The sequence below is a fragment of the Hippoglossus hippoglossus genome, chromosome 9, assembly GCF_009819705.1.
Source record: "Hippoglossus hippoglossus isolate fHipHip1 chromosome 9, fHipHip1.pri, whole genome shotgun sequence".
Classification (NCBI taxonomy): Eukaryota; Metazoa; Chordata; class Actinopteri; order Pleuronectiformes; family Pleuronectidae; genus Hippoglossus; species Hippoglossus hippoglossus.
The window spans coordinates 13,833,043-13,846,034 of record NC_047159.1 but is presented as its reverse complement, the minus strand read 5'-3'; the positions used below and the strand labels follow the sequence as shown (position 1 = coordinate 13,846,034).

Below are 12,992 nucleotides of genomic sequence, written 5' to 3'. Positions count from 1 at the left end.
CAGAAAAGGGTCTCTGGGAATAAATAGATTGACCACTAATTCATTATATTTAAACTCTCCTCTCGAGTAGATGTGTGTGTTGATGTTTAAAGCTGACTTGTGCCAAATTATGATTTAATGTGAATCAGTGTGTGACTCTTGTAATGTGCCTGTTTCATAAATTAATGCTGTGTTTTTTTTTACTGGGTCATAATCTATGGAAGGGCTGCTGTGTTGAAAGGATACGTTGTCAGTTTTATTTTAGCAGAATCAAAGTATGTCCCAGAAATATATTTTTATTGAGAAATCTGCAAAGCTGTAGTTTGAATATGAGTCATTCTTCCATACAGTTTGGCCAAAACCTAAAATGTTTAATGACCTTATACAGCTAAATAGCTTAAGCATAAGGTTTATTTCATTTTGTTTGAAAATGGCTGTCCATAAAAACGCTATCCTTCAAATTTTTCATTACTCATCCAACTAAAAAGACTATTCCCTCTAAAATAAATGCTATTTGTACTTTCGGGTCTCAGATGAGTTGGATTCCTGAACTGCCTTCACAGCTGCTTTACTAATTCATGTTCTGACTATATGTTTTAAGATATTTATTTGAATATAAGTACCAATACAATGATGTATAAAGGTATCCAGTACAAGCCAACATTCCTGTGTATATGGAAAAATATTACAATCATTTATATTTGTGGTATAAAAGTACAATTTGTCATCCACAGGGTATCAAGAAAAAAGAGGTTGTGAGATGATTGATTGTGTCGGAAAGAAGAAACATATTTCACTAGGGATGGGAAATAAAATGATAATTATCGCAATAGAAATTATCAATAGAAATTGTACTTAAGTTCATAGTATAAAGATTTATTGATTATTCATTGTGCACAACAGGTTGTAATGATCTACCTCAGATTTGTAGAATGTTTTGCTGCTTAAAACCACAACTTTCACTCAGGAGCAAAAATCTGTTTTTAAACTTAAAATAATTCATAATTATCAGTGTTGACTTACGATCTTTTTATGTTGATAACATTTTTGGTCATTTTTGTCCAGCTGTAAATAACAATTAATTTTTTCAAAGATTTATACATTATTTCTATTATTATATAGTTAAGTATTAAAATTAAATAATATTTTTCTTTCTTTGGTCCTAAAACTGGTTTAATTAAGAAAACTTTAGAAGGGAATTCTCTGCTAACTGAAAACTCAGACGTCCAAAATGTACTAAGTGTCCCCAATTACTTTTCAGGGGTCAAAAAGCAAGAGGCAAGAAACCACTGGTCTTTTTACGAGTATGTGTTGGTTTTAATAGAACATCATTCTGAAAGTTGTAAAACATTGTTTATGTGCTGTGTTTTTTTTTCCACACACACACACACCCACCCACAAACACACACACACACCCACACAGTATATGTACAGATTTTTACACACACAATAGGTCCTCACAGTGCCGTCATATTCCTGGACTCTTCTTCGTAAATGTCTGGTATCTCTCCGATGGACGAGGGCACCATTCGGACGGAGTTGCACCCACGAAGCACCATCTCATAGCGGATGAGCTGCTTCCAGAAGCCCATGTTCGGCCTCACCATGGGTCTGGAGGTCCTCACGGTGCCGTGGGCCTCCAGGAGAGAGAGGCCGCCGTGTCGCATCAGGAAGGCGATGCACAGCGCGGAGGAGCGGCTCACACCCGCGTTACAGTGCACCAGCGTGCGGCCCCCGCCCTCTGCAGTCCGCTGGATGATGTCCGACACCCGGTCGAAGTGATCGATGAGAGGGGACCCCGGGGAGTCGGACAGCGGGATGTGGATGTGCTCCACCCCGGCGGCAGGAGGACAGCTCCACCTCGTCTCTGTAACACTGATGATACAAGAGATTTTACAGCGACTGACCTGAGCGGCGTCTCGGGCCGCTCGGCCATTACTGAGGTAGAGATGCTCGGTGACCTGACACAGGCCGGACAGACCTGCAGGACCAGACGGACTCATACACACAGATCCACCGCATGGGATCCACCCACACAGTCTATTGTAGACGGTCTGTAGATCCACCGACGCTCTGGTGAAACTGCGCGGGACGGCCTGGCACTGGTAGGGCAAGTCAGGACGGACAAACCTTGTGTATGCGCACACGTTGTCGCCCCCTGCTGGATGAGTTTTTATTTTTTATTTTAATCATAAACAAAAAGACATTAGTGATTCATACATTGACCTACTTACATTTGAGATGTTCAGTATGACTGATTTTTTATTGATGCTTTGCCAAGCTATGATTAAAAACTATGCTAATATCTTACAAAAAAATATACATATATTTAAATAAAGGGAGCTCAATAATGATTAAGAACAACCATTCACACCCGGCAGCCAAAAACTCCACTCCACTTGGCCTGTATCATTTTCTTTTCCTCCAAACAAGCTTTTTATTACCCTTTCAAAGAATTTCCTGATTCTCTTCCGTCCACATTGCCTCACTTTGGCAGGTGGAACATCACCAGCTGACCTGCGGCCATTATTGGTCATTTGTGAAAGATGAGCTTTGCAGATTGGAAGCTACCTGTGACACAGAGGTTGAATGTCATCCAATGGCATCTCTTCTGAGGTAGAGAAGGACACGTCAACATCTAGTACCAAACCCATAATGCAAACATTAGTTTCCCTCTGACTGCCTCACACAGCATTATATTCTCTGACTTCTAAGAAGAGGAAGAAAGAAGAAAGGCGACATACAATTAAATTAAGCCTACTTGATCATCTGGCGTATAATACTTCCAATACTTATTGATATATTGATTAAAGCCACGTAGTTTTTCCCTGTTGTTTTTGGTCGTATCTCACTGAGAGACAGTGGCTTCACAAGTCACTCTGTGGACATTTAATAAAGATTCCTGTTCAGCATTTGACACACTGCAACGCATGTCTATTGTCTTCAAACCTCTAAAAAGACGGGAATCAGAGTGTTCACAGATTCATGCAATTTGATCTGTGAAGAGAATAGATGTTGCATAACATAACCTGTTATTGTGTTTAACTCAATTAAATACATTTGAGCAAGAATATGTGAAAGACTCTGTTTCTAAAACTAAACTACATCTCTTTCCCAGACTCTTGCATCCACTTCCATGTCAGAGGCCTCACCCAGTCCCAAATGAACTCTGTGTCCGTTGAGAAAAGGGTGTTGTTGTTGGTGCAGCCCATGGTGCAGCCTTTTGCAGCCTGCTTTGTGATGTTGTGTTTCCACAGTAGGATGGCATGTAGCCCACAGTATATGATACTGTATTCTTGTTGTTGAGGATTTTTTGACCATCCTCACACATTCCTGTATGTGCCACTATATATTATGTATATAATGTATATTGTATATTACACATTATATCTGTACCGGAGAATAGTGCCTGTCTAAATTCCACAGATACTCCATTCTCTCTCTAAGCAGTACCAAAGGTTAGGTTATAGATAAAGGACCAACCAACAGTACATTGTAGGGTCTACATTGAGGGACTTTCATATCTAACTCAGATGTCCCAGACAGAGAGGCACCAACTTCAACTCTTTTTTGCGTATTTCACCAGTGGCAAGACGTAAGGACACAATGTGATTTAGGAATGCAAGTTTTAGGCTTAACTATCCAATAGGAAGCGAACACCAACATGTAACATAAAGAGTGACAGCAATGGATGTGCAGTTGGAATGGGGGATGCAAGTAGAGGAAGATATATGAGGAGGCTGTGGAAGACATCTTCAGACTTGGGGGTGACAATTGCTCATGTTACTCTGTTAGCGTTTGCATATTGTTCCACCTTCTGGTCTCAGAAGTATCAGCTGCTGCTGCCTGAGTTCTCCTGTTCCAGCTTCCAGAAAAATACATAACACTTGTCATTGTGCATCACAAACTTATTTAATTCCGTTGTATTTTGACATTATTTCTTTCAAAATATTTAATTATTTCAGAGGTCAATTTTCCTCACACGGATTTGATGTGGACCACAACTGTCTTACAGTTTATTTGTTTAGTTCATTCCATTGTTCTGATGTTCCACATATGATAACAGCACAGTATCATGATTTACTCATACACAAGATATCCCCAAATCCCCTGGAATATCTCACTTTAATGTCCTTTCCTCTAGCACCACCCTTTGGCCAAAGAACACCACACAAACCTCCAAGCTCTTGTAAACCCTTTTGATTAAATGCAGAATTGAAAATATTATATATTATATTTTAATATATATATATATATATATATATATATATATGGTATATATATAAATATATATATATGACAAAATCCATCACATGTGCATTACATAAATTAAATCTCAAAACAAATTACTTCTTCTTTTTCTTCTTCTTCTTCTTCTTATTGTGATTATTATGATTATTATGATTATTGTTATTGTTATTATTACTATTATTATTAAAAGCCTCTATACAACACTTTCAAGTGCTTCACTTACAACATGAGGAGCATCATTAAGTCCCAATGAAACTGTGATTACATATGAACCACACAATAAACCGGTGTGTGTGTGTGTGTGTGTATGTGTGCAGAAACCAGTGGATAATGAAGTTAAAAGGAGTTATGTCACAGTGTGGCTCAGTAGAAGTGCAGCAGCAGCAGCAGCACAGTGGTGTTGTTTGGTTTGAGGTGGATGCTGCTGGTGTTGGTGGCTGCAGGCGGTCGCTGCTCTGTTGCCCTGGAAACACAGATGGTGGATGAAGGGCGCGCATACAAAAGAGAGTAAAACCTGTGGCGGCGGCGGCGGCGGCGGCAGCTGGAGAGCGAGAGAGCACCGGCTCATTCAGTCCTGTGCTCTCTCTCTCCGTGGTGGAGGACGTCTCTCTCTCCCTCCCTCCCTCTCTCTCTCTCTCTCTCTAACACCTTCCATCCATTTCCTTTGTCTCGGGGGTTTTCCGTCTCCACTTGTCCCTGTTTACCCAGGACTGGACCATCCCGTCAGTCAGTGCGCAGCTGTTGTTGGCACTCCCACATCTGCTGCTGTCGGCTCCACAGCCATATAGACGACGCTCGGCCGCGGAACATGTTAGTGTGTGTCTGCGGAGAGCCGCCTTTCACTGCACACACGCACACACACATACACACACACACACACACACACACACACACACACACACACACACACACACACACACACACACACACACACACACACACACACACAGAGGTTTGCAACACTGCTTTTTTTGCCAGGATGGAAAAAAGAAGAAGAGAAGGAAGATGTGGTTTCTGTTTCACCGCGATGCTACAGGACAGGTGCGTGATGAATGTGGAAATCAGGTAGGAGAATGAAAATAATCCCTTAGTTCATTTTATTCTCTTCTTCTTTTACATTCACCCCTTTTTTTTTTTTACTGTGCTTAATATCAAACTATATCACATTGGGGGATTTCAGTCCCCTGATTGGATAAACATTCACTCATTTACCATCCTGCAGCAGAGGGCCTGGTGTGAGCAGAATGTCTTGCCTCAATGTGACACCCTTGGGGGGTTTATGAATATCAAATTATGTTTATTTATGGAAAAACAATCTCTGGTGGAATCATGCCATGTTTAGATATACGATCTGTTTAATCTTGTTGCTGTAGGCAGTCGTAGGCTAAAGCAAAGCCTATACATGGGCTTTCATCAGATAGATAGTTATAGCATATAGCATGGACTGCAGCTGCTGTAACCTATTGTTGTACAATATTGTTGTATAGTCTAAAGTTCTTATCTTATGTGAAAATATGTAATTATTTAGTTTCTGGGTCAATATAAGGCAATGTGGGTCATTAAATGTGATGTAAAAGCATAGAAGCTAAACTACAGATGTCTGTGATCAGCTTCATATATTCTATACATTGATTCTTTATGCTTTTATCTATTTAGGTAACCTTGTGGACACTGCTGCACGGACATGACGCTGTACTTATCTACGGAGCTGCTGACAGGTCACCTTTCAGGACGCCAGGAGGATCCACATGGGAACCAACAGCATGACAGGTTATGTGTATTGGCTGGATTATCTTTATTCACATCATGACAGGAGTTAATCACAGGCACATTCACAGGAGACTTTAATGGCAACTCTGTCAAGCCAGTAAGATAAATGACATCAATTAAGCCTATTTCATGTGATACATCTTTTCGCATTGGGTGTATTTCATCCCTGTTGTCTCTAAATAAAAAGGAGAAATGAGAGAAGAGCCATTCCCTGGGGTTGCATGGGAAGACAGTCGGGTTGCGTCCCACTTTTCTGCTGCTTTGTGTTGTGTGTTCCTCTCCAGTTACACTGAAGAAAGAGCAGATCTGGGCTCGCCCTGGACCTCATTGTAAACCTGGCGACATTGCACCACCACCCCCCCTCCGCTGTGCTGCAAACCAAAAAGACTGGTAAATGATCTCCGGGTATATTTACACCACCCTGACTTTTATTTCCCTCATGTTCACTTTACAGCGTGACTTGTTATATAAGGATTTTGGATGAATATAAACCGCAGAGCCCATTTCTATGGAATCTTATCTTGGTTTTGCCCACATACAGTGTGTGTCCCTCCCTGTGTATATATGTGTGTTAAGCCCCTGTGCTGGCTGAGAGTGCAGATAAATGGGGAACAGATGGAATATGAGAGATTAGTTATGTGTTAAATCGCTGCCATATTTTCTGCTATATGCCACTCTCCTTTCCAGGATTATGGTTCAGAGGGGAGATAAACCAACCTAAAAGAGTAGACCGTGACCAAATCAGATTAGCATAATCTACTTTTCAGATTCGTTTATTCGACATTATGCAGGATTATCCTGTAAAAAAAAGTGTTTGCATATTTGTTAGACTGCAACAGAAATATGTCTTTAAAAGCATGTCTTGTAGGACTAGTCAACAGGAATGTGAAGCTCATCATTGTTCACTTTCTTCCTTTTTCTTTATTTCATTGTGACTGTAACTGTTGTTAAATGTCATTTTTCCCACAGTGATCGATGCACGATGCCACCACTGCTCTCCTGCACCTTTCAGACGGAGAGGATCCATGTTGGAGTGTTCCCCCACTGACAGATGATCTCTGCTGCCTTTGTGCGTCAGTGAACGCAGCTTTGAAGAGTTAAAAAACCCACCGCTCCCTAGTATAGTCAGTGTGAGCATGATCAGATTAAGCAGGAATGTATTTCTTATGAAAAAGTTTTTGCTGGAGCGTTGAGGGTTTTTTTTTTGTCACCCCTCAAACGTCTGTATTTCTCATCCCCTGCTGTGATTAATACCAAATACAGCTTCATCCGCCCCCGCTCTCACTTTTGGCTGATCAAAAACACTGACACTGCAGCCATCGAACGCGTCACGCTCGCTTTCTTCAGCTGCCGTGTGCAGTGACCTCTTCCCGCTGTTACCTTGGTTACTCTGTCTAACGCTGTAGTCACTTCTCGCCCATGTAGGAGACACTTTTAACAACAGTGTTTTCTTGTGTGTTAACTTCTCGACAAAGCAAGCATGTATCTGTGCCAGGACCAGAATACATTTTAATACATTAAGTGTGTGAGGATGGTTTCCACACATTTTACAAAGTGTGATTAACACAGTATGTCTTTGTCTGTCTTGAATCCTCTTAATTTGAGTTACTTTATACAGAATTTTTTTTTTTACTGTCAGTGTGGGTGTGTTTGTGTGTCTGTGTGAGTGCACTTGTGTGTATGCATGTGCTCTAATCAGGTTTGTGTGTGTTCATCCTCGTAACTGTGCATGTGTATTTGTCTGTCTGATATTTGTACTGGGCCTGAAACTATAAACTGCTTAACTGTGATTTCCCCATAGCTGAAAACCTTCTTTAAAAAAAAACGCCACTGGATGTAACAGAGAAGGGATAAAAAAAATATTTACATATGATTCTTAGCATTTGTTACGACCTCATTGAAGAACCAGTTGGGTGATTGTGATTTAGATAATCACAAGAATGCTGCTGGAAATTAATGGTGTGTAGTTTTCTAAACGACGCCTGCTGGCATTAATTACACTGCTCGGTTGCTCGCAGCCTCGTCATCTGATACTTAAGCAAATGACATCAAATGCTAATAATTATGTGAAAATAGCTTTTTACCCAGGTCTGGATCGTACTACTAACAGTATCTCACTAATATCTAACAGTACTAATGTGTGCTAATGATGATTACTAACCTGTCCTCTGAATGCTGATGGCTGGCCTGGTTCCTCTCTAACCCACTGACTAACCCTCTGCTTTATACGTACACACTCCTCTCTCATGACCCTGCAATCCTTCTACCGATGGCCACCGTCAGATTAATTATTAATCACAAAGAAAAATCAATTTTTTTTTAAAGTGAGCGCGTCAAGAAGGATTTCAGGACATGGGAAGGGAAATGTTATTAACCACCAAATGAAAAGAGGAGCAGACGCAGCTGCTGGTATAAAGATGGGTTGACCACGCACCTAACAGAAGCTGACTCATCTGATTCCACATGATTCTTACAGTTTATTCCCTCGCCGAAGGCTGAATTAAAATATTCGGAGAGCAGCTTTGTGTCTGTGTCTGTGCACTGTGTGGTCAACCTGTGCAGGTGAGTGCCTGGCTTGTTGTGCAGTGACACACACAAGCCAAGCAAACCTCAGCTCCACTACTAACTCCTTCTGGTGTCGATACTAACAATGGCGAGGGTGTAAAGACCCGCCTGTCGCTCTTACTAACATCTCTGTTCTCCCTGACTGAAACACTTTCAGTCCTGATGTCTCCTTCTTAATTTCTTTCATCAGATCAGATCTATACTAGCACCAGTGATGTTCATTAAGTCACATTGCATGGAAACCTTTATCCTAAATATCCTCTGTAGTGTCATGAGTAAGTGCAGTGAGCCGTACGACTAAAAACAACACGAGTCCTGATGACTGAGCTCAGCAGCTACTAACATCACCTGAAGTGAACAGTTACTAACCCGAAGAGCGTTTGAACAGCTCTCTGCAAACTAACAAACTAACCCACTAATAAACTAATAATCTAACAAAAACACCAACTAAATTTACTAACTCACTTTGTGATGAGACTTAGTGAAGCAGCCTGATTTTGAGGAGTTGCATTATTTATTGAATGTACTAACAGAGTTAATATTTTATGAATTCATGACAGGATTGGATGTGCCTGTGTGTGTGTGTGTGTGTGTGTGTGTGTGTGTGTGTGTGTGTGTGTGTGTGTCAGAGAGAGCACAGAAGAGCATGTGAGTGTGTGTTTGCGCAGAGTGTGACATGTGACCATGTTCATCGGAGCCAAATGTTTCCACTATTACTCTCTCCAACGAAATGAGCATTAAGATGCCTCTAAATCTCAGTTATAACAATCAGCCTGTGCATGTGAATGCATCATGGCATGTAAAGAAAAATGAGTTCAATGTATACAACTATTTTTATACCTTATTGCTAATTCATCAGTTGTCTTTTACGATAAACTTTTGTAATAAACATATATAAACAAAACATGTTTTCTGTCTCTCTATTATAACAGCTAACAACCAAGTGTAATGGAAAAGGTCCCGTGCAGCCACGTATTCGACCAGAACATCTTCTCTCTCCTGACTGTTGTTATCATACTCACACATCATTACTGCCATCACACACACACAAATTCAACAGCAATACTTTCATTCTGATAACAGTGATTGTGTCATTTAAAAAATTATAAATAAAAAGTGTTTCATTCGTCTGTATCTGAATTTGATCTCTGAACCACTTGGGTCTTGGCTTTAATTTTTCCAGGGAAAAAGTTCTGTCTTTTGTGACATGCACATATATCTGGACACATTTTTTTTTGGAATGAACTAAGTTACAAGTGCTCAATCTGTGTGGAGGCAGTTTTCAAGGTTTGTTCATGTTTACAAGTGACGCAGTTACATGTATCAACGCCGAATGAATCTATTTAAACTTTTAAAAATAATATTTTCCTGGTACACATGGCTACACATCAGTAGGATTTTAGATTTGTCATGGGTGCATTGTGACAGCAGGGGGCAGCAACTCATCACGATTTGATATTGTTTTGGTGCAATATGAGCTCTTCTACTTGCTTATTGGATTTTCTGCAGCTGCTGGAAAAAGGTTTGCACTGGTGTAACGATGTCAAACTGTTTACTATTCATTTTGATCAAATTTCACGTTGATGGTTAAAACTACCTGTTTCTGAATTAGTTTAAACCACATGTTCTATTATGTGATTGTACTAGGCGACTTTCAAAATAAAAGTGTGACACATGTGGTTGTTGATTCCCATCCCTTGTCTGTTGAGATAAAAGGGTCAAAGGTCACAAGCAATGGAGACAGCATCAGTGTCCAATAACATTAGATCCACCAAAGTGTCCCCTGGTTTGTACAGCCATGACCAATTAAACCTCTTGATGTATAAGTACTTTTTTCTCTTTCTAATAAATACTTATTTTTCTGGTTGTCATACTCCAACTAAATGATTGACATTTAGTTGGAGTATAACACACACACACACACACACACACACACACACACACACACACACACACACACACACACACACACACACACACACACACACACACACACACACCTCAGTGAACCTTCATTCCAGCGTCCTCCTCCTTCGCTTGTGTCAGACAGACGAGGGTCTACTCTGCTCTGCCCCTCATTTTAGCTCGATGTGATCCAGATGAGGGGGGGTTTCCAAAGGTAGGAGCAGCGCGGGGCCTGGGGTCTTCATGGGTCAGCTGTAATTCACCACAGAGCTCAGAGAGCAGAGTCTTAACACCCACAAAACCCCTCACAGTACAGTGCGGCTCCACTTAACGTCTTAAATATCACACAAACTCCAGTTCAAAGGGATGTATGTTGGGATGAAAAACATTAATCGGCTTAATGATGTTCTCCGGTGGATGGTTAGTTTTAAAAACACACTAATGCTCTACAGGGACGAGGATGCCACAGAGATATTTGTGGCCCATAGAGAGAGAGAGAGAGTGACTCGAAGAGACGAAAAAATGTGACAAGAAATAACTCCACAATTAGGCTTTCGTCTCAGAATTTCACCTCTTATTTATTTCCATTTTAGTCCGTCCTTGTTTGAAAAGAGGAATCTCTGAGCACAGTGCACGTGTGTGTGTGTGTGTGTGTGTGTGTGTGTGTGTGTGTGTGTGTCTGTGTTTATATGTGCGATCCAGCTCTGTGTAAACAGAGCCTCCATTACAGGGAGGATGTCTACTGGAATAGTAGCTCACTGCCTCCAGTGGAATTTGTCTGTAAGCTGTAAAAGATGGCGAAGGAGAAGAAGAAAAAAGTGAACCTTCATGGGAAGTATTTCTCTCTGCAGCGGTGTCGGCAGATGTTATTCATTTGAAGAAAATCACATTTATTTACATGCACTGAATGTGTTTGTGAACGGGTGAATGGCAAAACTGCAGTGTAAAGAGCTTTGGGTGGTCATCAAGACCAGAAAAGTACTATATAAATACAGACTATTTACAATGATTTTGTTTTCATTCTTTTTTTATACTGGCAACTTTGAACCTCCTAGAGTGTTTCCTTCTGAAATCACAGAATTACATGAAAAGAAACGTCATGTAAAAACTGCACTCACAGTCCACCAGGAAGTGCATGACAAGCTAATCATATATCCTGCTCATAATTAAAAACTGCAAAACATGAAAAAGAAAACACATTTATTTAGTTGTGCTGTCCTAACCACATTGACTAATATTCAGTGGCATTCTGCAGCTTTCTTGTCCGTCCAGAGTCTTTGTTGTTCTTGTAATAAACAGAACATGCAGTATAGGCACAGTTAGACCGTTGCATTAGGGGAAAGGCTACTCAAGTACTCCAATACTTTTAGTACTTTAAGTACATTTAAAAGCAAGTACTTACTTTTACTGAAGTAGAAACGTTAATGTCACACTTATAATTCTTCTTGAGTACATTTTTGTCAATGTATTTTAATTTGAATTAAGTGAAATGTTCGAGCGCCTTATCCACTGCTGGATATATTTGTCCAATAAGGTAGCTCCACTGTGATGTGGTGAGATGGTAATACTCCCTTTTGCACATCTCATCAGCCTTGTCTCCCTGATGCGTCCGCTAGTAAGGATAAGTATTTCTGCTTAAGACGTCAGCGTCTCCAGAAAAAAACTTCATTCCTTCACCCTGCAAGACAGAGCCATGTGTCTATATTCAGAAAGACACACACTTCAGCAGCGCCCGGCCCTGCTGAGTTTAAAATAGTAAATCCCCTCAAAGGCAGTTCAAGGCCTAAATAGAGATTTCTCTCCCTGCAGGTGTGTGTGTTTATATCTGCGTCTCTGCCTCGTAGTTAGAATGAAGGCGAGAGACTATGTCATGGTTGAGATTCTCTACTTTTAGGTGGCATGTCTTATTATGGCCTGCTGCATGCTCAGTGCTGTTAAAATTATCTAACGAGCCAAAAAAGAGAAGTATTGGTTTTATTATTATTATTATATTTATTATTATTATTATTTATTTATTTTATTTATTTATTATGCAAATACGGCTTTGCAAAATATCAACTGTAAGCACCTTTACAAACTCCAGTGAAACAACCCCCCTCACAGAGCAGGTAAATAATAAAATGCCATGCAATGTATTCTACTAAAAGTTATATGTCACCTCTATAGGACTGCATAATGTTGAAAATTTAGGAATGTTGATTTCCTAAAAATGTATTCTTAGAACGAAACAAAGTCTCTTTCATTTTCATTAAAGAAGATGTTGCATATTTCTTCATGTATCATAAAATTAGCTCTCGCAGTCCACGACATAACAAATGCACACAGGGCTTGGAGCTCATATTATTTTGGGCCCCACTACAAGTATGGGAGAGCAGGAAAGAAAGTGGAGAGCAGCAGAATTTGGGTCAAGGGTTGCAGCTCTTTAAATGTACAATAGGGGCTTTAAACATGAGGGCAGGGGGAGTTCAAGAAAATGGTTTGCAGACTTTTAAAACATTGAAAGAAGTGGGAAACGTGGCTAA

General features: G+C 40.3%; 1 protein-coding gene and 1 long non-coding RNA gene across 2 annotated transcripts; one reads left to right on the top strand and one right to left on the bottom strand.

Moving 5' to 3' along the window:
• Positions 1 to 1,274: 1,274 nt before the first annotated feature.
• Positions 1,275 to 2,096, bottom strand: LOC117767602 (dual specificity protein phosphatase 18-like). The gene has a single exon (XM_034595375.1). It carries the CDS (start codon positions 1,980 to 1,982, stop codon positions 1,437 to 1,439), a length of 546 nt encoding a protein of 181 aa, XP_034451266.1. The 5' UTR covers positions 1,983 to 2,096; the 3' UTR covers positions 1,275 to 1,436.
• Positions 2,097 to 5,162: 3,066 nt separating this feature from the next.
• Positions 5,163 to 9,469, top strand: LOC117768250. Its single transcript, XR_004615030.1, has 3 exons — positions 5,163 to 5,295; positions 5,887 to 6,390; positions 6,970 to 9,469. It is a non-coding gene; the product is annotated as an uncharacterized LOC117768250 (long non-coding RNA).
• The last annotated feature ends 3,523 nt before the right edge of the window (positions 9,470 to 12,992 follow it).